General features: G+C 35.1%; 1 protein-coding gene across 3 annotated transcripts in view; it reads right to left on the reverse strand.

Moving 5' to 3' along the window:
- Positions 1 to 25,359, reverse strand: part of LOC149409715 (uncharacterized) — a 251,361-nt gene that overhangs the window by 28,975 nt on the left and 197,027 nt on the right. For 2 of the 3 annotated variants that reach the window (XM_089649563.1, XM_089649562.1), the window contains exons 14-15: positions 3,033 to 3,180; positions 1,592 to 1,747 (exon numbers count right to left, since the gene is read on the reverse strand). In XM_089649563.1, coding sequence (XP_089505689.1) covers positions 1,592 to 1,747; positions 3,033 to 3,180 — 304 coding nt within the window. The remainder of the gene's footprint in view (positions 1 to 1,591; positions 1,748 to 3,032; positions 3,181 to 25,359) is intronic. The other variant, XM_089649564.1, reaches the window with a different exon arrangement.

A 25,359-nucleotide genomic window follows, 5' to 3' on the forward strand; every position in this document is an offset into this window, starting at 1 on the left:
AAAACCATATCAAAATCCGTTGCGTAGTTTAGAAGAACTAAGCGCACAAACAGACAGACGTGGATAGCGACTTTATTTTATACTATTTAGAGATATCGCCAAATTCAAATGTGACCGTAAAACAGTACATTTCTAGATTAGTATGTACCAATATTTAATGGTTTAAAAAATATACTTTAATATTTTTAGTCCTATTTTCTTTAAAATATCTTTTTTGTCAATCAGTTTTATGTTTATTTCTAAAATGGTTTATATGATAATATGCATTTTTAAAAATTTTGTTTTACGATAGATAACAATTTCCTTTTTCTTTTTGTTTTATAATTGTTATTCTTACATAAATCACGTATGACCAAAATAATATGGGCATGAGCCTAGTGTAGTTGAGAAAATAGCAAAAATTGTAATTTTTAAAATTTATAAAATAAAACAGAATTTGAACAATTCATCAAATTTCAAAGATTATTTTTAAGTTCTGCAAAGGTTCTATTCAAGTTCCGTTACATTAATATTGGCCAGTTGTTTCATATAACTGAAATAATAACAGAACATGAAAGTTAACTTTGAACATTGATAAATTGTTCAAATTCTGTGAAGCCCTAAGGACGAGTTGATTCGGAGAATTTGAACAATTCATCAAATTTCAACGTTCATTTCCGGGTTCTGTGAAAGTCCTATTCAAGTTCTGTTATTATATCATTATAGGCTAGTTGCTTGACAGAACTGAAATAAAAACAGAACTTGAAAAAATCTTTCGCATATCTGGAAAATGAGCATTGAAATTTGATGAATTGTTCAAATTCTCCGAAACAACCCGTCATAAATGTTTGAACTTTGAATATAGAATTTTTGAACTTTGAACATTTTGAACAAAGAATAATGAACTTATGGACCAGTTGTTTCAGAGAATTCGTCAAATTTAAAAGATAATTTCTAGTTCTGCAAAGGTCCTATTCAAGTTCAGTTATATCATTATTGGCCAAATGTTTCACATAACTGAAATAATAACAGAACTTGATTAGAAACTATCACAGAACTTGAAAATTAACTTTTAAATTTGATGAAATGTTAAAATCCCGTGAAATAATTGTCCCAGATCTGAATAGTCAGGTACTTCGCCACCTTCGTCCTTTTTATCAATCGAATCCATTTAAAATATTTTTACATTAACTCCACACAGGAGGGTCCGAGAAAAATAATTTTCCTAGGTCCTGTGTCGTCTTCGTTAGGTGACGAGGCGAGACGTATGAATCCATCCCTCCCACTACGTTGCAAGGCAATGGGTCAAGAGAATTCGGCTGGAGAGGTCAAAGGGTCTCCCTCAACAGACCAACCACGCAGAACAAACCACACCCCATGAACCCTGAAACCCCCGTTAGGTTACCGGCCGTATTTTGCCACATGGGGTGAGCTATACAGAGGTGCTGGTTATCCAATGAAAGGTTCCCGGGGAAGTGGGACTCCTTACGCCTCTCCACTACTTTCACTGGTCTTACTTACTAGATCTAGAATCTAGATTCTAGATGATTGGGAACAGTTGGGATTCTTGTGAAGTACTCACATAATAAATAAAATAAAAACAGATGGTTACCTGCAGATTCAATGTGTGCCCTGAGGTTGAGGTCATCCTGGTCTATGGGCAGATATCTGGTCAGTGGCCTCTGCAGGTCCTCTCTTGTCCTAGGCGACAGGTTGTTGGAGATCTTTCTCTGCCTTCTGGGTGCTTCTACCGCACCGCACATTAAACCTGAAATTAAATAAACCATTCATATTGGGACACTTGCGGGAAAATTCCGGAAAACAGAGGTTTGTGATATGACAAATGCTTTCACATGGTAAATTTGTTTTGTAAAGACAATGAAAATGAATGATAAGTCATAAGCCGCCTATCGTCTGTGGGTGTGACACTATCAGGTATAGAAGTGTTCGCAATGTGACACTATTAACCAGGCTACGTATTACTAAAATACAAAACTTGACTTCCCTGTCTTGTGGTATCACATCCCTCTAAAACCTCTAAAACGATGTCGATGATTCAGGTCTCGAGGACGACGGGTACTTTTGACTTACGGCGAGCGGTACTCGCATCGATCTCTCTTCTCTACCCTATAGCATTTTTTCTAACTTACTAACCAACACACTGTTTCACCGCAGGGGTAGGCAGAGAAGATGGACCGCCAAACAACTCGGTCTTGGCACACACTTCTTGCCTCATTCACATTCATACATACTCTTCTATTATTCTGACTCTTGACATGGCCCGACTCGAGTATCTGATTCACTTGACGTGCCATGTCTTCCTCGGGCGTCCCCGACTTCTGCTACCATTCGCATTTGCATCATATATCCTCCTTACACTCCTATCTTCGCTCATTCGCTCTACATGCCCAAACCATCCAAGCGTCCCTTTCTTAATCTTACTTATTACGCTTATAACAGCCTTGCACTCTTTGCGGATCTCCACATTCCTCACACGATCAAACATGGTTTTACCACACATACGCCTCAGAGATCTCATTTCAACAGCATTCAATCTACTTTCATCCTTTCTTTGCCAGTTCCATGCCTCACTTCCATACATCAAGGTAGGTACCAGCACTGCGTTTTGGACTGCTAATTTCGCTTCTTTGGACAATTTTTTGTTAGCGCCAACTGCGTTCAGTCCTCCATTAACGGAATTACCTGCATTTACCCTTCTTTCAATATCTCTGTCAGCCTACCCATCTCTCTAGAACATACTTCCTAAATACACAAACTCATCCACCTGCTCCAAGTATTCCTCATGCACAGCTATATTGCACACTGTTTTCGTACTGTCTCTTTCAAACACCATTACTTTAGACTTACTTACATTGCATTTTTTCTTCTCGATCAAAGAGCGGGTATTCTCGGTATCGATCACGATCATCCGATAACTTTGCCAGTGGGTCGTGTAAAATGATCGATCGAACCAGCACAAATATTAAGATATTTTTCTGCTGCCTGATCACCCACCGAAGAGAAGATATTGTTTAATAGAATATTTGACTTACCTCCATTCTCACTGCTCAAGTCGGACAGCTGTGAGATGGGTCTGAGGGGGGTGCCACCTCCGACTCCACCTCCTTCCTCACCCCTTTCTTCTCCATCCTCTATGAAGGCTGTTGAGTTGAACGAGTCCGTCTGGGAGTGGCGCAGCTGCTGGGGGAAAAGAGAAAAGAACAAGGTTAATGGTGGTCTTCACAGCGGAATGAATTAATGATCTTCTAATGAATTATCGTGATTATTTTTCGGGTTATTATGACGTGTTGCGCTTCTCCTTCTTTAGCCAACGTTTTTGAAAGCGTAACAGTGTCCCATCATCTGGGTACAAGAGTCTCAACTGCTCCAAACCGTTTGGAATCGGTGAGACTATAGCATCCCTAATTGGGGAACGCGAAGCTGAAGGTAGTGGGGAGGGATGGAGACGGGGCAGAGGAAGGTTGGAAGTACCTGGCTGTAAGATAGTCAGATAGTCACCAAACACGGCTAAAACCATTTCGAGCAACGTTTCGATTCTGAATGGTGGTCTTTCACCGGCGCTATACTGAAATGTGCCGCAAAAGATACTACAGGGTTTTCCAATAAGAGGTGTTTTTTTGAATAGCCCGCTATTTCGGTAGATGTTACTTTTGAAGCTGTCATTTTTTGACTTTTGACAAGTAGAAACTACGCCATTAATAAAAATGGAACGATACACGCTTCAACAACGCATTGAAATTATTAAAATTCACTTGAGTGAATCAAATGCAAATCATCTTGAGTGATGAGGCCCGTTTCCACCTCGGTGGCTTCGTCAACAAGCAAAATTCTCACATCTGGGGCTCGAAAAACCCAAGAGTTATTGTTGAAAAGCCTCTCTATCCTCAACGTGTGACTGTTTGGTGCGGTTTATGGTCCGGCGGAGTCATTGGACCTTACTTTTTCGGTGTTACTGTTACGGTGAATGGATTGCGCTATCGAGAGATGATTAATGATTTTTCATGGCCGGAATTGGATGGCATTGATCTGGACAACGTTTACTTTCAACAAGACGGCGCTACGTGCCACACAAGCAACGAAACCATTGATCTTTTACAATTGAATATCAAAATAACACCTCTTATTGGAAAACCCTGAATGTATATATTATTATTTTTTTAAATTGAGAAACATTCATTAATCAATCAAATAAAATTTATTTGCACACAATTTGCCATCATATGTCGCTGTCTCAAAAAGGACAAGGGGAAAAGATGAGAAGATATTTCCTGCGAAAACTTCAATAACAGTACTTGGACGAACTCTTTCATAGTGAAATTTAAATAATTCACGTCATAATGATACCTATGTACGAGAATTCGGGTTCCTAATTGAAGTCTGCTTTTATTAAATGAGGAGGCGTCTTCCTATATACTAACAGGATGAATTTATTATTCAGCCCAGTTAAATAGATCAAACGTAATGAGACTTAAGAATACGTGTACTGAAATACACAACATGACATCATATTAATGGGATGTACAAGTAATTTAAGACTCAATGAGGGACAAGATGTTTAAACAACGTTATAAAACTAACAAAAGGCGCTGGAGATTCTAGGAGAGTAACTACTAACTAGTCAACACATCGACCGCCAAACAACTGCCTTGGCACATGCTCCTTGCGTCATTCACAGTAATACATATTCTTCTGTTATTCTGACTATTGACATGGCCCCATTCAAGTAATTGATTCACTTGATATATGACTGCCTGCATAAAATATGCATAAATAAGAATAATAACATATATGTGTATTCAGCATCACGTTCATCAATCAAATGCATTGTACATAAAGCTTTGTATTAGTGATTGACGCACCGGTTGATGCAATCTGTTAGACATTAATTGTCAATAGGTTGACTAGTCTTTCGTCTCTAAATAGTATAAAATAGAGTCGCTTTCTGTTTGTGCGCTTAGTTTACCTAAACTACGCACCAGATTTTGATAGGGTTTTCACTATCATTTAGAAAATTTCTTCCAAAAGGTTTATATACAGGGTGTATCGGCACGTACCCGACAAACTTTAACCAGCACATTTGGAGTAAAAAATGTTATGGGCACTTTGCTGTCCGGTAACATTTTTTTTTAATAAAAAATTTACTATTCATATTTTCACCACATGTCACCAATGTTTTATCCTTTGTCAAAGTTTGAAAACCCACCTGGCAATATTTTATTCAAGTTTCGTTGAATAATATATATACGTACCTAACGAAATGGCACGGCACCATTCGTCTCATTTTTAACTATTATTATTTAGTGTGTATGAAAGAGCGAACACGCTTTTTGACACACTTGCTAATAACAGCTGTTGAACATGAGAAACAATGCCAATGACAGTGACGGAGTGTGGATTTTTTTATCATTTTTGTTTTTTAATTGAAAAAAAATGTTACCGGACAGCAAAGTGCCCAAAACATTTTTTACTCCAAATGTGCTAAGGAAAAGCTGGTTAAAGTTTATCGGGTACGTGCCGATACACCCTGTATATAATAAATGCATTTTATATTTATAGAAATTAGAGAAAAGTCGATGTTTTGTAACGTTGTTACATTGCTAACGCTGGCTAAACCTTATGAGATACATCAAAATAATGTACTACGTAATTGTATATCTTAAAAAGGCCCACAAAAAGTTCCACAACGATATATGATCTCATAAGGATAACTCCCAGCAAGGCCAGGTACACGTCAGCTAGTTAGTAATAAGATAGATAATTGTAGAAATGTATCATACATTTGTACAGCGCCCTTGAGGTGATTTTGCACAAAAACTGCACTATACAAATCGTCAAAATATTATTTATTATTATTTGATTGCAATGTCATCCATGGGCGTTCCCGACTTCTTCTACTATTCACTTTTGCATCATATGCATTCTTCTTACACTCCTTCCTTCGTTCGTCCACTTGATTTGTCCAAATCATCAAAGCATCCTTATCTTAATTGTATTAATTACGGTCACATCAGTCTTGTATTTTTTTCGAATCTTCATATTTCTCACACACACACATGGTTTTACCACACATACTCCTCAGATATCTCATTTCTACAGTGTTCAGTCTACTTGCATCCTTCCTCTGCCAGTTCCATGCCTCACTGCCATACTTATAGGAACTCTCATCTTATTCTTGACTCTTGACACGACTCGACTCAATTATTTGTTTCATTTTATAGTATGCTGGAATAGACGCTTACCTTATCGACCAAGCATACTATTGGGTGTCATGTTGAATAAAATAAAGACGGTTATCTTTCACGCAATTTATGTTTATTGAGTTAACGTAACATATTCACACGACACTAAAATCAGAAGATATATAGGCGAATCACGCACGCGAGCGGCTAGCCCAGACCAGTACTCAACAGGGAATTGCGGCCACAGGAACTTCTACTCAATAGGTAAGTAGGGCGATGCTTTCCTTTCGCTGGGATACCATAGGAGAAAATATACTCTGTGGCTACTGAATGCGCGCGTGGTGACTGCCTATAACTTGATTGAGCCATATCTTCCTCGGACGTCCCTGACTTTCTCTACCATTCACATTACATGATATATTCTCCTTACACTCCTTTCTCTGTTCATTTGCTGTACACGCCTAAACCATCTAAGCGTACCTTTTATTTATTCCATTAATTTTACTCACTACGCTTCCGGCAGCCTTGCATTCTTTGCGAATGTCCACATTTCACATGGTTTTATCATACATATTCCTCAGGGATCTCACTTGTACAGCATTTAGTCTAGTTTCATCCTTTCCACGCCCCACTGCCATACATCAGAGTTGATATCAGCCCTCCACTGTGGACTTCTAGATTCACGTCTTTTACAAATTTTTTTTGGTGCCAACTGCATTAATTCCTCCATTAAGGCGATGCACTACGTCGTGTAATATTTAAAATTGAGCCGCTATCAATAACAACCCTTACGTAGATGGCGATATGTTTTAAATTCCCGTTTAACACCATCCGCCTGTTTTGATTTATGCTAGAAAAAAAACATGGCCAAAAAGTGCCTTTTATTTTATTTTGTGGATGGATGTTCAGGCATAAATATTTAATTTTTTTTTCGATCATTTTATAAATAACTTAATTTTCCACATAATACAATAAAATCATAACCGAAAATGGGTTTGTAAGTAGGAGATTTTGAACTTTAAAGCAGTTTTAATAGGCTTTATACATTATTTTTTTATGGGCTTATAAAAAGACTTGAAAAAAATACTCGATTATTTCGAAGGTCAAGATGTATTCTACTCGCAGTATTTAATTAAAGCATCTGAAACATTTCTAGGTGACCAAATTTTCAAACCAAAAACAAATGATTTTGCATTACTACGTAGTGCATCGCCTTAATGGAGTTTCCTGGATTTATCATTCTTTCAATATCTCTATTAGCCTTTCCATCTGTCGTAAACGTACTCCCAAACACACAAACTCATCCACTTGGTCCAAGTATTCATCATTCACAACTAACTATATTGTATCACTGTTTTCGTATTCTCCCTTTCCAAAACCAACTACCGACTAGATGCTGCTAATTACTATGTATAAAGATGTTTTCAAATAGTTGCATTTAACAAACCCTGCCATATTTAAACAAGATAAATGATTCTGAATTGATATAATAGTAGGACTAGATAGAGTACTGGGTCTCTGAGAGACGAGGGTTATAATAATACATAACAGTGCATTGGTACAGAAGAAACTATTTCTGGACTGCACCAGATCGCTTGTGACATTTTCACGCTACTTGGCAAAAGGTTCAACTACCCAATGATGTTGCAATGGAAGAGATATTATTGTCACAAAAATATGTCATAAATTATACAAATAATTCAGTTCAGTTGTGTTGTAACACAATCTGGTAAAATATGTTAACCACCGAATCGTCAATCTTATGTACAGCAACAGCAAATTATTGACATTTGAACGGTCCCTGCACTGAGAAAACTTCTAGAAGGCTATAATAGAAGTGGAGCCTGGTACAAATTGGTACGAATTGCCATAAAGTTCAGACCAGAGCCAATTCTTGTAGTACGAATTTGCTGCGTTCTTTTCGCAGAACTAATATTGTTTGGTTCCCTTGATCGAGCCGCGTCTTCCACGGAAGTCCCTCGTATTTCATATTAGTCGTTATTAAAATAACAGAAAATAGCAAACTGGCATTGAAATATTCACATCCAATAAATTGGAGAGATGATCACAATATTTCTAAGAAATTATTTCACCAATTTGTGACTAATAAATTAATATTTTGGCCCTTTTGCATGTAATAATTTCACTGAATAAATTATTACTCCATTCATTACGAATTAAATGGATTAATTCTTCCATCTAAATGAGATTTGTTAATAAAGCTCTCAACACTTCCAAATAATTTTCATTCAGTAATGAAAATATCATAGATCTATCAAAGAATTTATATTTAAACTTTCCTTATCTGTGGTGTGTATTTACTACACATTGCTTCTAATAACTTTAATAACTCTATAAATATAATAAATTCTGGGATCAGATTTTAGGTATTCCTCCGCTATACATTTATGGACTGAATTAAAAAATAATATTTTACATAGTTTTCAAATTCAATTAAATATCAGAGATTTTTGTTAAAAATCGGAAACAAATACACCAATACACTCAACCTTGTGATACTAATACGCGAAGAGTGTGCGAGGAAATGATACGCTATTGATGTCCCTCTTTAATTCACTATGAACATGAGAATGGAACACGAGACATCCACACGTCTGCAGTTGTATTTTGATTTAGACCATCGATACCTACGACCGCATAGCTGTGTTTGTGCCAGCCGCCAGCCGCTGGCCAGTCGGCCGCGAACCGTCGTTAGATGTGGACCTCTCGCACATTTCTTTAGCATCTGCCGATGGTTTTTTCATGTTTTGAGCAATTAAATTACAATTATTATCACTTTTGATATAAAATATAATAAACATAATCGATTAGCTATGAATATTCAAATTTTTTTCCGATATTGAATTGCTTATTTTGAGATGTGTATTGACTACACGGCACCGGAACGCGTGGATTTTTTTAGCACAGTAAGGGAAAGGTTAAAAATGCAAAAATCAGTCATTTTAAAAACATGTAGGATTACGAAAGATTTTTAAAATATTTATATTGAGGTATCAGTAGGATTTATAGGCCCTGTTAGAAGTTCTACCGAGCCGAACCCTCTGATATGAAAATATCTGGAGTCGGTGAATTATTGTCCCATTTGATCTCTGGTGAGTTGACGTGTTGTTCTTGTATTGTTTTGTATTTATTTTGCTTATATAATGCACTTGCATAATGTGGATTGACTAGATAATCATTTGTGGAAAAGTGTGTGGAAGGGTTGAGTTTTTCCTGTGGGGAAGATTTAACCCGGACATAAAGTCGGAAAATAATTAAAAAAAAGGTTTGATTCATTTAGATCAGTGGTAACTTTTGTAACCACTCGAGCTTGTTAGGGCCAAATTGACCCTTGCTTCTAAAAGTGCCAAAGTTTGGCCAAATTGAATATTTGAAAATTTTGAAGCAAAATCGCCAAACACTATAAATATATTGAAAACTGACATTAGCCCTTTTAGAAGTAAGCGACAGATATTATAAAAGCATTTTGTAATCTTGTTTGTGGTTTTTTCGGTATTACGAATAGAAATAATAATTCTTCTCAGTTTGTCCCCAACTAATTAACAACCATTCTATTCCCTACTCCCTTGCTTATGACCCTTATGTATGACCTTATATATGACCCATGCTTCTAAAAGGGCCAAAGTTTGGCCAAATTTAAAATTTCACTAAGCCTGTACAGAATTGCACTTTGTAAGTTTTAATTTTTAAGCAAAATCGCAAAACATATATATTTCGAAAACTGACATTGGCCCTTTTAGAAGTAAGCCACTTGGCATTTTAAGCATTTTGTGAACTTGTTTGTAGTTTTTTCGGTATTACAAATATAAATAATAATTCCTCTCAGTTTGTCCACAACTAATTCACAACCATTCTCTTCCCTATCCTATATCTTTAGCCTCACAAGTATAGCTTTGGGCAGTTGGGACTCTTGCGCTTATTAAATTATGACTTTTTCCTTACTCGGATACATTGCTTCCTTACAGTATGTTTCAAACTTTTTATTCGATTTCAAGCGAAATTGAAAAATAGATCGATTAAAATTCACGCAATAAAAAGAACTACTGACCTACCTACGGTCCTAATGAAAAAACCTCTCGAATTTTCTAATTCTACCAATGTATACATTTTTTAAATTTAATTTTTTTTTTTAATTTTTGTTGTTTGTTTTTGGGGTGTTATGCCGTGTTGCGCTAACTCCTTCTTTACATTTTTCTTTCTCTTCTTTCTTTCTTTCTCCACACATCTTCGGATCTACCGGATCTGCCCTGATGATGGACACTGCAACGCTGTCCGAAACGTCGGCTAAAGAAGGAGTTAGCGCAACACGGCATAACACCCCAAAAACAAACAACAAAAATGCTTTTGGCCGTGAGAATCTAAAAACTTACCCAAAAAAAATAATATTTGAAAAAAAAAAAAATTACATAGATAAGTATACAGGATATAAACAAGATATAAAACAATAGAAATTAAAATAGCCTTTCCTCACCATAAAGAGACAATGTTCTTGTGTTTGGTGAGGGAATTCTAGTTCAATTATGTACATGTTAGTATTAAGGTAAATAATTTATAAAGAAAACAACACAAGATTTAAACAATATTACTTCTAGATGTAAGTTGTGAACGTATTTTGGACTTATAATAGTTAAAGGTAATTTTTTTAATTTAAGGTGAAATTCCTGAATATTTTCGATATTTTTTAAATTTAATGGAAGGTTATTAAAATAAATTATGCCTAGATAAAGATAGGTATTTTGAATGAGCTTAGTGTTAAATTTTGGGATTTTAATAGTTGTCTGGTATCTTGCTGATGTATTGAATTGCAAGTTATGAGTATTTGACTGTATTTCTTTGTAAATTTGAAGTATTGAATATAACATTCGTCCCATTTTCGCTAAAAGCAAAAGCGTATACATATTACATATGCATCAATACACACAATCCTTAGCACGTTTCGTTCGCCTTAAGAGGAAGCTACAAGCCAAAAATGTGTATATTCTTGGTTACCTTATATTGTTGGTAATAGGCATTAAAATCGCTTCACAAACGGAGTCTAGAAACGTTCGATTTCAAGCACAAAACTGGTTTTTATTTATTTTGTAAATAATTTTATAAGAAAGCAAAAAATTTAATCAAGTGAAACTGCCACAGATAATCTTAGCTATAATACTGTATTTTTTAAAGTTGTTTCCTTTACGCAAAAACATTTTTTTTAGTAGTTTACATTTATATTTTTTATTGAGTAATTAATATTTTTATTTATATTCTACTCAAACGAAACGATAGGAAAATCTTTAATTTATCTAAAGTAAAGCATATTTTTTGGTATTCATAATGTACACCAATTCGTTACATTAACGTTAAAAAAAACTCCTTACTTTTGGGAGAGATTGAGATCTCTTCACCGCGGCAGAACTCCTCTTCTTCGCGTACGTGAACCACACAGACATTGTCACTGTAACTGTCAGATTGACAGGACTAATTAACTGACAGCTGTACTAACTGACAGTTTGACAGTTGCCTGTTTATGTCCGGAAATAACCACGGGGAACTATCGAGTTTCTTTCAACTTCCTGTTGTATGGAGAAATTGAACTGAATTCTAAATTTCGTGGAACACAATAATTTATTTTATAACACCTGGCGAATGATTAAAACACGCTTTTTAATGAAAATATCAATTGAAAGTCAGACTAAATGGTATTTGACAAACACCTTATGTGAAATATGAAAATCTGCTAAATATACAGAAAATAGTGGCACAGTTATTTACGCACTTTTGATGGAATAAAACACTCTGTATCAGTTAGATAACAATGGGAAGTAAGTATTTCAGTTTTAAAAAATTGAAATAATGCTCTTTGGTAGCTACTACAAAGTTTAAAAAAAATCAAATGTGCCTATTACGCGTAACCCTATTTTCCGAAAATCTTTCGAAAATATTACAAAAAGGAAAAAATCCCGTTTTTTAATTCAAGTTCTTTTAGAATATCGAAGATTACTGAATTTTGTACAAAATTCCGAAAAATATATACTTTTAGAAGCAAGCCAATGATATAAAATTACAATTAAAAAAATCACAATTATCAATAATTTTTTTTCGACATAATTTTGTTTATTAAATATAATTATCACTAGACTCCTAGGCCCCAAACAGGCTAATGAAACCGATCATCGTCTTCGAGAAAGAATTTTTACATTAATTTTTTTAACAATTTCACCCAAAGTAAAATAAAATTTACATTATTACAGGCAGACGACAGACAGTCCCATAAAGCACTTATATCGTTTTATCTCTTAAGCGAATTAAAATAACTAGTATTATGTACATATATTTTAAATCGCACTTAAATAAAAGGGTACACAGAATTATTTTCGATTTTTCTGTTGGAAAATTTTAAATTTTTATTACGAACTTTTAGTGTTCATTCCGTGGTATAAATTTAGATAAACGTTTAGATATCAGATAATCCCGGCGTAGAGGACAGAGTCTAACTAATTCAGCGTTCCGTGTGACGAAGGATTATATTGCTCACAACTTAGGATGGTCCTAAATTGATTGAGGCGCCCGGAGCGGTAAGGGGGCGAGTCCATTTTTCAAAAAACTTACAAAATAACAACAAAAAAAATCCTGGTGATTTACTAAAAATATATGACAAAATGCATGACAACAGTAGGTTAAAGCAGGGCCGGCCGCGTGCGGCGTAACTGGAGGAGTACGCTTCGGGGGCCGACTTCCAAGGCGCCAAGGAGTGGAGGAATAAAACACGTAATATAGCGCACTTGAGGTTTTTACTAGCGGCAGGCGCCGTTTGTGCAGAAAAAGTCTTAATTTAATAATTATTATAATTATTGTATAAAAAAACTAAAATCTCTTCACTTTACATGTTTTTATCATTCTTTTTTTCTTCTATTTACATATGTATGTTAAGTTTTTATTATTTTCCCTTTACACACGAGTTTTAGACTCTTGTAAAGGTAAACATGTTAATTTTTATTGAAATATCTTCTTACTATGTAAATTTAAACATTATACTGTATTTTATAAAATAAATAAAAATATAAAAAAAAATAAAAAAATAATAATAATAATATACAGGCTGTATCGGCACGTACCCGACCAACTTTAACCAGCTATTCCTTAGCACATTTGGAGTAAAAAATGTTATGGGCACTTTGCTGTCCGGTAACATTTTTTTTGATAAATAATTTATTATTCATATTTTCACCACATGCCACCACTGTTATTATTGTATATTTCTTAATATTCCTACGTAAAAGCCCCGAAAAAGGGCGTAAATTAATAAATAAATATATATATATATATATCTCACAAGTAAAAATAAATGCCGACGACGGAAATTGAACCCGCAGCTTCTGATCTCTGGACCACTGCGCCACGTCGGCTTATTCCCAATTCGCCAAATAATTCAATATGTACAAGTACGTCAATCGACAATTACTGCTTATTATATTTTTATGGATAAAAAAAACCTTGTCTTATAAACATTAGTGGATCATTAAAAAATAATACTATTAAGTTACATTATTTTATTACAAGCGAATAAAATACATTTAAGTATGCTAGAAGTATTTTTTATGGTTCAAAATACCATAAAATCGTGGCAATTGCGGTAAGCTACTAGCAAAATCCACGGAGGAATTCTTGGCACACTAATGGTTAAAACACGTCAGCCACGACAGGGATCCACACTCTCTTCCAGGGGATCTCAGATCGAAAATTGGAACCGAAATATTGTGACGTCATATTGTTGCCTAATTATATCCACCAATGAAAAACTCTGAAAGTCTATGGAACAAACTGTTGAAAGGTGAGTGCTGGCTGAGTGGAACATTTTTGGTTGTTTGATATTTTGATCTCAAACTACGCCTTTCTCATGTAGTTTTGACGGATTTATGATGTGGATAATATTTGGATATTTAAAAATTTTAGTATAGGGTTTTCCAATAAGAGGTGTTATGTGTATTTAATTCCGGCCATAAAATGATTTTAATGGCCGGAATTGGATGGTACTGATCTGGACAACGTTTACTTTCAACAAGACGGCGCTACTTGCCACACAGGCAACGAAACCATTGATCTTTTACGGGAAAAGTTTCCGGACCGTGTTATCTCTCGAAGAGGTGATCACAATTGGCCACCGAGATCTTGTGATTTAACACCTTGCGACTTCTTCCTTTGGGGCTACGTGAAAGAGAAGGTCTACGCCAACAGCCCAGCGTCGATTCAAAACCTCAAAGATGGAATTCGTGAGGCTATCGAGGACATAAGACAGCCACTTTGCGATTTGGTTATGGAAAATTTCATGAAAAGGATATGGTCCTGTAGGCGTTGTCGTGGTGGTCATTTGACTGATGTTATTTTTCACTATTAACGGCATACCTTCCTCTTTATAATGAAATAAACATTCGATCATTTATATTAAAAAATGGCATTTTTCTTTGAATATCAAAATAACACCTCTTATTGGAAAACCCTATATAATAAGTAGACTACGAATGAAAATTGTACTGTCTATATATTAGCATATCTATGGTTAAATAGAGGACCAGTTTGTTTCATACAAAAGCTCGAAGATGTAGATCAAGTTTGTGGTTTATTTATGCTCTTTTCCCTACAACTGCCATCATTACAGTGGACAAATATTACGTTTTCACCGATGATATTGATATTTTAGCTAGCAGAGGATTGACCACCTTGGTGGAAAACCCGACGCTTTTGACCACTGCAACAACTAACCGGTTTTCTGCATTCACGAAATCCCCTAAAAATAAACTGCAAATAAAAAATATATATTTGGACTCGTGCTTTTTGTGCACCAAGCGCCTAAATCGTCGCAAGATTTTCTAGGAAACATCTTCAAATGAAATTCTTCAAGACGTTAGACGTTAATAACTTCCCGTTAAAATGGCATACCACAATATAACCAATTAAATGTTCTTAAATTGATTCCGAGAAAATAATATAAAAACCAAATACAGGGTTTTCCAATAAGAGGTGTTATTTTGAAAAGCCCGCTATTTCGGTAGATGTTACTTTTGAAGCTGTCATTTTTTGACACTTGACAAGTAGAAACTACGCCATTAATAAAAACGGAACGATACACGCTTCAACAACGCATTGAAATTATTAAAATTCACTTGAGTGAATCAAATGCAAATCATCTTGAGTGATGAGGCCCATTTCCACCTCAGTGGCTTCGTCAACAAGCAAATTTTCGCATCTGGGGCTCGGAAAACCCAAGAGTTATTGTTGAAAAGCCTCTCTATCCTCAACGTGTGACTGTTTGGTGCGGTTTATGGTCCGGCGGAGTCATTGGACCTTACTTTTTAGAAAATGAGGCTGGAGCAACAGTTACGGTGAATGGATTGCGCTATCGAGAGATGATTAATGATTTTTTATGGCCGGAATTGGATGGTATTGATCTGGACAACGTTTACTTTCAACAAGACGGCGCTACGTGCCACACAAGCAACGAAACCATTGATCTTTTACGATTGAATGTCAAAATAACACCTCTTATTGGAAAACCCTATATAACATTTAGTTGTTACCAATCTAACAACTTTTATTTTTTCGGACTATTTCGCGTTATACGCGTAAACATCCGGACAATGTATTTTTTGAAGGCGATACAACATCGTAAAATAATGGAACCATGTTTATAGCGTTGTTTTCGTGAATAATCAATCATTTACAATGAAGAACGTAAGAATGAAAAGAAAAAATCTTAATATATAAAAATTTTGACTGCGTAATATTTGTGCTCGCCAAACTCGAAAAGTAGTCGACTGATATCGCTGAAAATTTCAATGTTAGTTCTTATTAGTGCCAGGAGTCTTTGGAGAGTTGTTTGAATGGGAGAAGAAGTCGGGGACGCCCAAATAATACTTAAGGCGATGCACTACGTAGTAATGCAAAATCATGTGTTTTTGGTATGAAAATTTGGTCGCCTAGAAATGTTTCAGATGCTTTAATTAAATACTGCGAGTAGAATACATCTTGGCCTTTGAAATAATCGAGTATTTTTTAGATAAGTCTTTTATAAGCCCAGAAAAAATTATGTAAAGGCCTATGAAAACTGCTTTAAAGTTCAAAATCTCCTACTTACGAACCCATTTTCGGTTATGATTTTATTGTATAATGCGGCAAATTAAGTTATTTATAAAATGATCGAAAAAAAATTAAATATTTATGCCTGAACATCCACAAAATAAAATAAAAGGCACTTTTTGGCCATGTTTTTTTCTTGCATAAATCAAAACAGGCGGATGGTGTTGAGCGGGAATTTAAACCTAAACCTAGTAACATTGTGGTATGCAGTAGTGAAAGGTAGAAGAAGGATATTTCATTTTACCATTAAATCTCTAGAAATGTGACCTATACTGATTGCAGAACCAGAATACCGTTATACATAAGTTTAAATATGTGGACTCCTAGGCCCAAGACAAAGCAATGGAATTGATTATCGACAAGAAAAATATCTTCACCAAAAGTAAGGAATAATTGAGCTCACTTCGTGTAAGCGGACCCACCCAAAATACAATTCTACCAATTTTTCCCAACCGCCTAAAGCCAGTGACTACGGCATCCCAAATTGGGGTACCTGACTTTTCAGATCTGGTCACCAAACACGATCAATTCAATTCTGAATGGTGGTCTTACACCAGGGCGATACTGAGAGTATTTTCCACTCTGGAATGAGCCGCAAGTACACTACACATATTATTTTAAGGCAAAGCTTAATGTTAAATCATTATTTTGATTAATCTTTATAACGAATTGGTGTACATTATGCACACTAAAAAATATGATTTAGATAAATCGAAGGTTTTTCTATCGTTTCGCTTGAGTAGAATACAAATAAAAAATAAATTACTCAATAAAAAAATATAAATGTAAACTACTAAAAAAATATTTTTCCAATAGAAATGTATGAACACATAAAGGAAACAACTTTTAAAAAATACAGTATTATAGCTAAGATTATCTGTGACAATTTCACTTGATTAACTTTTTAATTTTCTTATAAAATTATTTACAAAATAAATAAAAACCAGTTTTGTGTTTGAAATCGAACGTTTCTAGATTCTGTTTGTTAAGCGATTTTAATGCCTATTACCAACAATATAAGGTATACCAAGAATATACACATTTTGGCTTGTAGCTTCCTCTTAAATAAATAAATTGTGAAATAACACAAATTCATCAAATGAAATTTACTTGCGCACGCCGGAAGTTGAACCCGGGACTTAACCCTCGACACAAAGACGACTCTAGATCTAGAAACAGGAGAAGAAAAAATATGCAAAACATGGTAATGTCTATTAAAATATGTTTTTACGACCTCGAATTCAAAAACATTCAACAATTTTTTAAAATTATTTTTGCTATACGAGTCAGCGCACACATTTTTTAAACAATGTGATTCTTCACAATCACAGTGACAGGAACAAGGAGAATATAAATGGCGGAGTGTTATTTTAACTGGCTGGGAATATTAAAAGAAATTAATGAAAGTGATGGAGGTGTTTCAGATGTTCTCTGGCTTTTGGCGGGAAATTAATTATTGGTGAAACGTGTCAAAATAGCATTGCCGAAATAGTTGATCATTTAACCCTTCAAGCTAATTTGTTCGGTTTAGTGAACAAGCAGCTAGTACCCGTAGAGTATATTTGTTCGCTTTTGTGAACGCCGGCAACCAGGGCGTTTATTGAAATAACATTATTGATTTCTGTTCTGAGGCGGGAATGTATCTATGTTTACATATACACATACGTACGCATATATTTATGCATCCGTATATATATATACCTATTAATCAATAATAATGTACACCTACACGAAACCAAAGGTTCCGACCGCAATTTGAGATAAATATATGAAAAATTGAGAAAACTCAATATTTCGAAAACAATTCGTTTTGTTTGGGGAATTTTAAAAAACTACTGTAACTTCACATTTATCTCGTTCATATTATAAAAAAAATATTTTTTAAAGTGTAACCGATTGTTACGATAGCGGTGCGAAATATGAATTATTAATTTTGGCTAATTTGAGGATTTTATTAAGGCGATGCGCTACGTCGTGTAATATTTCAAATTGAGCCGCTATCAATAACAACCCTTACGTAGAAGGCGATAAGGTTTAAATTCCCGCTTAACACCATCCGCCTGTTTTGATTTATGCAAGAAAAAAACATGGCCAAAAAGTGCCTTTTATTTTATTTTGTTCAGGCATAAATATTTGTTTTTTTCGATCATTTTATAAATAACTTAATTTGCCACATTATACAATAAAATCATAACCGAAAATGGGTTCGTAAGTAGGAGATTTTGAACTTTAGAGCAGTTTTCATAGGCCTTTACATTATTTTTTTCTGGGCTTATAAAAATAGACTTATCTAAAAAAAATACTCGATTATTTCAAAGGCCAAGATGTATTCTACTCGCAGTATTTAATTAAAGCATCTGAAACATTTCTAGGCGACCAAATTTTTAAACCAAAAACACATGATTTTGCATTACTACGTGTGACATCGCCTTCACGTTATATTAGTTAATTTAATAATGAACCAGTTATATTTAGTTAATATATTTTGACGGGAAATGTGCCACGTCTATATGATGAAATTCTACAGGGCAATTAATAACTTAAACCTTGCAAGATTATAAACGAGAGAAATTATATTTGTTCAGCCGAATATTTGATTAAATAAACATTGGCATATTTAAGTAAGTTGGTTTAGCCTGAGATCAGACATACCAGGCTAATATTTACAACAGTGCCAGACGGTCGTAAACAATTAATTTCTGATGATTAACTAAAAGCCGACTATCATGACTTGGTATTAAACATTGAACCGATATATCCTAGATTTGAAAGAAATCTTGCATCACCGGTTTACATAATAACACCATATAACCAACCATCTAATTAGTATGCAAATTCCGAGCGATTGATTATTGCTTCGATCTCGAATACTTTCTCATTCGCGCATAGCTTCGTCTCTTACTAATTAAGACGAGGGATGCTATTGGTTTGTTTTTTCACCCCGCCGCACAGTGGGCTAAAAAACGCCTTTCATAGACATAGAGACTTGAATTTTCAAGGGTATTATTTTGGCTAGAAATGGATTCTGCTGATCATTACCAAAAAAATTAGGGAGAATTAAGCTTACTTCTGGTACACTGACACCCCCACAACACTCTTCTACCCATTTATCTCTTCATTGGTGTCGAACGATGTGGATCCGGTGATAAAATACATGCGTGGTTGTGGTTTGTAAGTGAAAAAAATTGGAATGTGAATTCCTTTAAGTTATTTTTTGTAATAGTTTTCGGCAGTCACTAACTAACCTTCAGCAGGGGTAGGCAGAGAGGATGGAGCGCCAAACAAACGATTTTGACACAATCATTGCTTCATTCACATTCATACAGCATCTTATACATACCCTTCTGTTATTCTGACTATTGACGTGAACTAACTGCTAAGTATTCGTTTCACTTGATCGTGTCATGTCTTCCTCGGGCGTCTTCCATTGTTATGAAAATATTTAATTTGTACATAACAATTGTAATCAGGTACTGATTACTACTTTGATTATTGTCGATGGTTTTTTTTTTTTGACAGCCATATATCGGCGCAAAATAGGAGGAAATTAATTATTCTTGCGGGGCTCGTCACTTACCTACACGGCCCAGTTGGGCTCGGACTCTGTCGGAATGTTTCACATCTTCACATCTCATATTATCCTTACACTCTTTTTTCTTCGTTCATTCGTTCTACATGCCCAAACCAAGTCTCCATTTCTTAATCTTACTCATTACGTTGACATCAGCCTTGCATTATAAAATCCGGTGAAACTGTCTACAATCCTGTTTAAAACGATCATTAGGCATTCAAAGAAAATTTTAGAATTTCCCCGATGAAATTTAAACATTTTTCATTCATTCTTCGCATCTTGGCCAATTTGGTGAATTTAATGGGTGATCCCAAATAACGTTTACTATTTTATTTATATCTGGGCGGCTACAGGGTGTCCAGAAATAAACACAACAGGTGTCGAGAGCGCGAACATTCGACACTTAACGCCCCAACGTTTTAAAGTCCGCAAGGTCGGGGAAAGATTCTAGAATTACGAAACGATGCGATCGTGATAACATTTCAAAATAAAATATTTAATTTAAGAAAGCAAAAAAAAAACAACTAAAATATTGGATCTCTCCAAATGCGTAAAGATAAAGAAAATTGATCCTCGAATTCCTAGAATTTGCTGTAACGTAATATAGTAATGTTACTATCGCAATTTAAGCGAAAGCTGAAATATACTTATTCACGTTGAAAAAATGCTCAAATATGCATTATTGACAAAAAAGCTGAAATATACTTAATTCATATCGAAAAAATGCTCAGATATGCATTATTGACAAAAAAGCTGAAATATACTTATTCACGTTGAAAGAATGCTCAGATATGCATTATTGACAAAAAAGCTGAAATATACTTATTCATGTTGAAAGAATGCTCAGATATGCATTATTGGCAAAAAAAGTTCAAATATTCGTATTCATGTTGAAAAAAAAGGTCTAATATGTATTATGGACCAAAATGGCTAAAAAAAATAACAATTATGAACAAAAAGCAAATATGCATTACTGAACACGAAGGCACAAATATCCACCAACGTCGAAATAAGGCTCAAAAACGCTTTATTGACCAAAAAGGCTGAAATATATATTATTGATCGAAAAAGGCTCAAACATGCACTATTGATCAAAAAGGCTCAAATATGCATTATTGACCAAAGGGGCTCAAAGATGCATTTATGTACCAAAAAGCTAAAATATGCATTATTGTCCATAGGGGCTCACATATGCATTATCGACCAAAAGGGCTCAAATATGCATTAATCAAAAAGGGTCAAACATGCGATGTTTGCCGAAACGGCTCAAGTATGCATTCATAACGAATAAGGCTCAAATAATATGTATTAAGCATATTCATGCGAATATGTAAATGCACGTAATCCGATGTTTACTGGTCTATACCGAATTAAATTATTTACTTGCTAGAGAAATTTTCTAGCAAATAACGCAAAGCCAGTGCAAGAACACCGTCTTGAAAATACAAAAAATGCTTAGAATAGCGAGAGCTGCAAATGACATTATGTCACTGAGGAGATACACCGATAGAACTGCGTTGTGGGCTTGACTGTTGCCAGAAGTGAGCTCAATTTTATCCTACGTTTGTTGAAAAATTATTAAGTATAAATAATCAATCATACATCGAAATTTCAGATAGTTCGAACTAGGTTATAGAGTTATCCGACAGATGTCGGTAGTATAATGCGGGGGATAGTCCCTTCATCGAGTAGTGAGGTTTCGAGAAGCAGATATACAGAGGACGCTGGCCTCCAGGCCGTCCTATACACTCGTTCCTGAATATATTAAAAAAACCACAACTGGACGCTGAAGATCTTTCAAATTACCGACCCGTTTCAAATCTGCCTTTTATATCAAAAATATTAGAAAAAATCGCTGCCTCACAGGTCATATGTCACTTAAATTCAAATGAATTATTAACTAAATACCAATCTGCATACAGACGGTTCCACTCCACAGAAACCGGGTTACTACGTGTTTTGTCGGACATAACTACTGCCATTGAGTCGGGTAAACTGGCACTTCTTTCAGTCTTGGACATGAGTGCTGCATTTGACACGATTGACCATGACTTTCTTATTAAACGATTAGATGAATCATTTGGTTTAAACTGTGATGTTAAGACCTGGCTGACATCGTACCTGGCCAACCGTTTACAAGCCGTAAAAGTAGGAAAAAACCAATCAAATTATGCAACCCTTTCATCTGGAGTACCCCAAGGGTCCGTTCTGGGCCCACTACTCTTCATCCTCTTCACAAATGATGTCGCTAAAATAATAGAATCATTCGGCCTTCTATCTCACTGCTACGCTGATGACCAGCAAGTTTATTTTTACTGCTTACCAGAAGAAATAAACAGTCTAAAAATTCGTATAACTGAGTGTATAGAAGCAATTACTCGCTGGATGACCTCAAATAGATTGAAACTGAATCCCACAAAGACTGAGTTTCTGTGGACTGCTACAAGCAGACGTCAGCATAACATTGAAAACTCCCCAATAACCATTTCCGGAAGTGACATCACTCCAAAAACGTGCATCAAATTACTGGGTGTCAATCTGGATGCTAATTTTTCCCTTAAAACTCAGGTGAACAGAACTGTAAGCACGGGGTTCTTTCAATTAAGGCAAATTAAAGCAGTGCGGAGAAACCTGCCAACAGAGGCGACTAAATTGCTAGTCAATTCCTATGTTGTTTCACGTCTAGATTATTGCAACGGAATATATGCAAGTCTCCCTAAATGTCAAATCAACAAATTACAATCCGTTTTCAACGCCGCGGCAAGGCTTATCACCGGAGTATCTAAATACTCCCACATTTCAGAGCATCTCAAAAATCTGCACTGGCTCAAATGTCCTGAAAGAATCCAGTTCAAGGTATGCTGGATGGTATTTAAGTCACTTAACGGAATGGCTCCGGCTTATTTATCAGAATTGTGTATTCCAGAAGATTCCAACTCCCGACAGTCAACCCTTAGGTCAGCAACGTCATCAGCTATCGGAAGGTTGAAGGAACCAAAGCGCACACCAGATACTAAGTTCGGTGAGCGTGCTTTTGCCGTGTCAGGACCTAAAGCCTGGAATGGACTGCCACATGATTTGAGAATGATCGCAGACTCGACAGAATTTAGGTCTAAACTTAAAACGCACCTTTTCAGACAGTCGTATCCATAATTTCAGAAACCTTCACTTTCACAGTTGACGGCAATTTTAAATTTAAATTTAAATTAACAAAATGTAAAAAATACTAAAAATAAAATAAAATAAATAAAAATAATAATTAAAAATAAATAAATAAAAATGATAACAACTAATAATTTGTAGGCTTTTAAGACAGTTAAAATACATTTAAATTAAAATAAAAACTATAGCAGACTTACGATCATGCGACGACCAGTGTTTTTTGATATAGTGTCCTCTGCGTGCAGTTCTATCTTTTATAAGCATAAACTTTTTAATATAAGTGTGTTTGTTGGAAGTGACTTGCCAGGTAAGTATGTTTTGGTATCATTTCTAAATAACAAATGTAGATCCTAGGAAATAAATTGTACAGCGCCCTTGAGGTGATTTTTCACAAAAACGGCGCTCTACAAATTATCCAATTATTATTATTATTATTATTATAATAAGTGTTTAGTCTAAATAAAGCCACAGTGTTTAGATGTTAAGAAAGAGTAATACACAACATTCTTGAGAAGATAATCATTTTCACTGGCGTAATAATACAGAGGACGCTGGCCGTCCCACACACTAGTTCCTGAATATATGAGTGTTTAGTCTGGATAAAGCCAAAGTGTTTAGATGTTAAGAAAGAGTAATACACAACATTCTTGAAAAGATAATAATTGTCATTGGCGTAATAATACAGAGGACGCTGGCCGTCCCACACACTAGTTCCTGAATATATGAGTGTTTAGTCTGGATAAAGCCAAAGTGTTTAGATGTTAAGAAAGAGTAATACACAACATTCTTGAAAAGATAATAATTGTCATTGGCGTAATAATACAGAGGACGCTGGCCGTCCCACACACTAGTTCCTGAATATATGAGTGTTTAGTCTGGATAAAGCCAAAGTGTTTAGATGTTAAGAAAGAGTAATACACAACATTCTTGAAAAGATAATAATTGTCATTGGCGTAATAATACAGAGGACGCTGGCCGTCCCACACACTAGTTCCTGAATATATGAGTGTTTAGTCTGGATAAAGCCAAAGTGTTTAGATGTTAAGAAAGAGTAATACACAACATTCTTGAAAAGATAATAATTGTCATTGGCGTAATAATACAGAGGACGCTGGCCGTCCCACACACTAGTTCCTGAATATATGAGTGTTTAGTCTGGATAAAGCCACAGTGTTTAGGATGTTAAGAAAGAGTGATACACAAAATTCTTGAAAAGATAATAATTGTCATTGGCGTAATAATACAGAGGACGCTGGCCGTCCCACACACTAGTTCCTGAATATATGAGTGTTTAGTCTGGATAAAGCCAAAGTGTTTAGATGTTAAGAAAGAGTAATACACAACATTCTTGAAAAGATAATAATTGTCATTGGCGTAATAATACAGAGGACGCTGGCCGTCCCACACACTAGTTCCTGAATATATGAGTGTTTAGTCTGGATAAAGCCACAGTGTTTAGATGTTAAGAAAGAGTAATACACAACATTCTTGAAAAGATAATCATTTTCATTGGCGTATTTTAAGAAGACGCTGGCCTCCAGGCCGTCCTACACACTCGTTCCTGAATATATGAGTGTTTGGTGTAAATAAAGCCACAGTGTTTAAATGTTAAGAAAGAGTAATACACAACATTCTTGAAAAAATAATCTTTTTCATTGGCGTGTCTGCGGACATGGAATTGAAACGTATTACGTAAATTAATGGCGACAACAGTTATCTTTCAAGTAGGGTATAGATCACACTTTTAGATCTAGGACTTATCTATTCGGTGATATTGTATTTATAATAGTTTGAGCCAACTCGCTTCGAGTGTGATTTATGATGAATGGGTGACAACTGTCTTACGTACGTAATGTAATAGCTTTGTAACACGTATTTAAATAACTTGCCAATTAAAAGTTGACCCTCAATTTTGACTAAACAACTTGATGTATTAAAAAAAATGAGAAAATCACGCATTTCTATAGAGAACGTACTATGATTTTGGATGACTAATACAAAGGAGGTTAAATTAATATTTATTTTATAATGTGGCCAGTGTGCTGCGGAATAATAAATAAATATTTGGGTTTTCATTAAAACGCGTTCCGACATCTTGATAACATATTAGAAATTTACTAAAAGAGTATCAGGAAACCAGTTAATTCATTCGTCAAGGCCTGTAATCCCGTTTTTAACCGGATTACCAATACTTTGAAGAGATTCTTAATAAATTAGAAATACTCTTTTTTTTCTCCGTGTAGGTTCAAAAATTCACGCGGTACATTACTGATTAAGTTGATTCCGCATTTACAAATTCCTTTCTAAATT

The sequence above is a fragment of the Hesperophylax consimilis genome, chromosome 30, assembly GCF_061612785.1.
Source record: "Hesperophylax consimilis isolate HC1 chromosome 30, BYU_Hcon_1.0, whole genome shotgun sequence".
In the NCBI taxonomy this organism is placed as follows: Eukaryota; Metazoa; Arthropoda; class Insecta; order Trichoptera; family Limnephilidae; genus Hesperophylax; species Hesperophylax consimilis.